Source organism: Alligator sinensis, unplaced genomic scaffold (genome assembly GCF_000455745.1).
Source record: "Alligator sinensis unplaced genomic scaffold, ASM45574v1 scaffold1086_3, whole genome shotgun sequence".
NCBI classification, from domain to species: domain Eukaryota; kingdom Metazoa; phylum Chordata; order Crocodylia; family Alligatoridae; genus Alligator; species Alligator sinensis.
In genome coordinates this window covers 2,886,575-2,887,500 of record NW_005841975.1, presented here as the reverse complement: position 1 = coordinate 2,887,500, position 926 = coordinate 2,886,575, and the positions used below count along the sequence as shown (strand labels likewise).

The 926-nt window shown below is 52.7% G+C and overlaps 1 protein-coding gene across 9 annotated transcripts in view; it reads left to right on the top strand.

Annotated features, from left to right (window-relative positions):
* The first annotated feature begins 30 nt into the window (after positions 1–30).
* SENP2 (SUMO specific peptidase 2) overlaps positions 31–926 on the top strand; it is a 36,963-nt gene continuing 36,067 nt past the window's right edge. For 4 of the 9 annotated variants that reach the window (XR_003093395.1, XM_025200804.1, XM_014518695.2 and 1 more), the window contains exon 1: positions 32–135. Coding sequence is in view for 3 of the 9 variants with exons in the window: in XM_025200804.1 (XP_025056589.1) it covers positions 44–135 (92 nt within the window). In the remaining 6 variants the exon portion in view is untranslated. Of the gene's footprint in view, positions 428–926 lie in introns of all 9 variants that reach the window. The other 5 variants (XM_025200801.1, XM_025200805.1, XM_025200800.1 and 2 more) reach the window with 2 other exon arrangements.

Sequence of the window (926 nt, the reverse complement as noted above, 5' to 3'; positions counted from 1 at the left end):
GTTTGAGTGCCCCTTTTCCGCCTCGGGCGCCCGAAGGAGGCCTATGTACAAATGGCTACTGCGAGCGCTGCGCGCCCTGTTCTTCGCCCGCCGTCCCGACGCGCCGCCCAGCCCCAGGAAGAGGAGGCACCCCAGGTGGGCGCGGGGCGCGGGCCGGGGGAGTGGCGACCGGGCGGGCGCTCGGGAGCCGGTGCAGGGAGGGAGGGACGTCGCTTGCTGCGTTTTCCAGAAGGACGTTTCAGACCCAGCGGCGTTTCCCAGGTTGTTCCCCTGCTCCTCGCACCCGGCCCGCTGCGCTCAGGATACCCGCTTCGTTCCCCCACTCGCTCCTCTGGCTACCACAGTGCTTGGATGGAGGGAAGCAGTCTGGTCGCAGATGCGAGCAGGGGCTTGCTAGTCTTTCTTTGTTGCCTGTGTTTTGTTTTAGGTTGGTTTGGTTTTGTTTCTTTTGTTTTGTATGTTTTGTTTCTGTTGTATTTAAGTTGTCCCTTTTTAACTGTGGACTTTGAACGTCGGCTGCACACTTTCTGCCTCCCCCTAATCTCAGCATGACGGGGAGTTAGATATAGTCACCTTCTGCCTTAAAAGATCTGTCGTCCTGTTCGCTGCACTCCTGCTCTCGAGAGCTGTGGAGGAAATCCTCGTCCCATTATGTCCAGAAAACCACTTCTGTGCACAGATTAATGTGTCACTTCTGTATCTTCCTTTGGACGAAGGAAGCATGAAATACCAATGACTGTTAGTAGAAAAATGCAACCTCTGCTAAAGGAGAAGTATTGCACCAAGGGTTGGCTTGAGGACTTCATTCTTGTTGATTCTGAATATCTAATTGCTGAGGCTTCTGAGCCCTTATTGAACAGCAGGAGTAGAAAACCTTCAGTCTAATATTTTGTTTCATAAACTTTTTGTTGTATGATGATAATCCT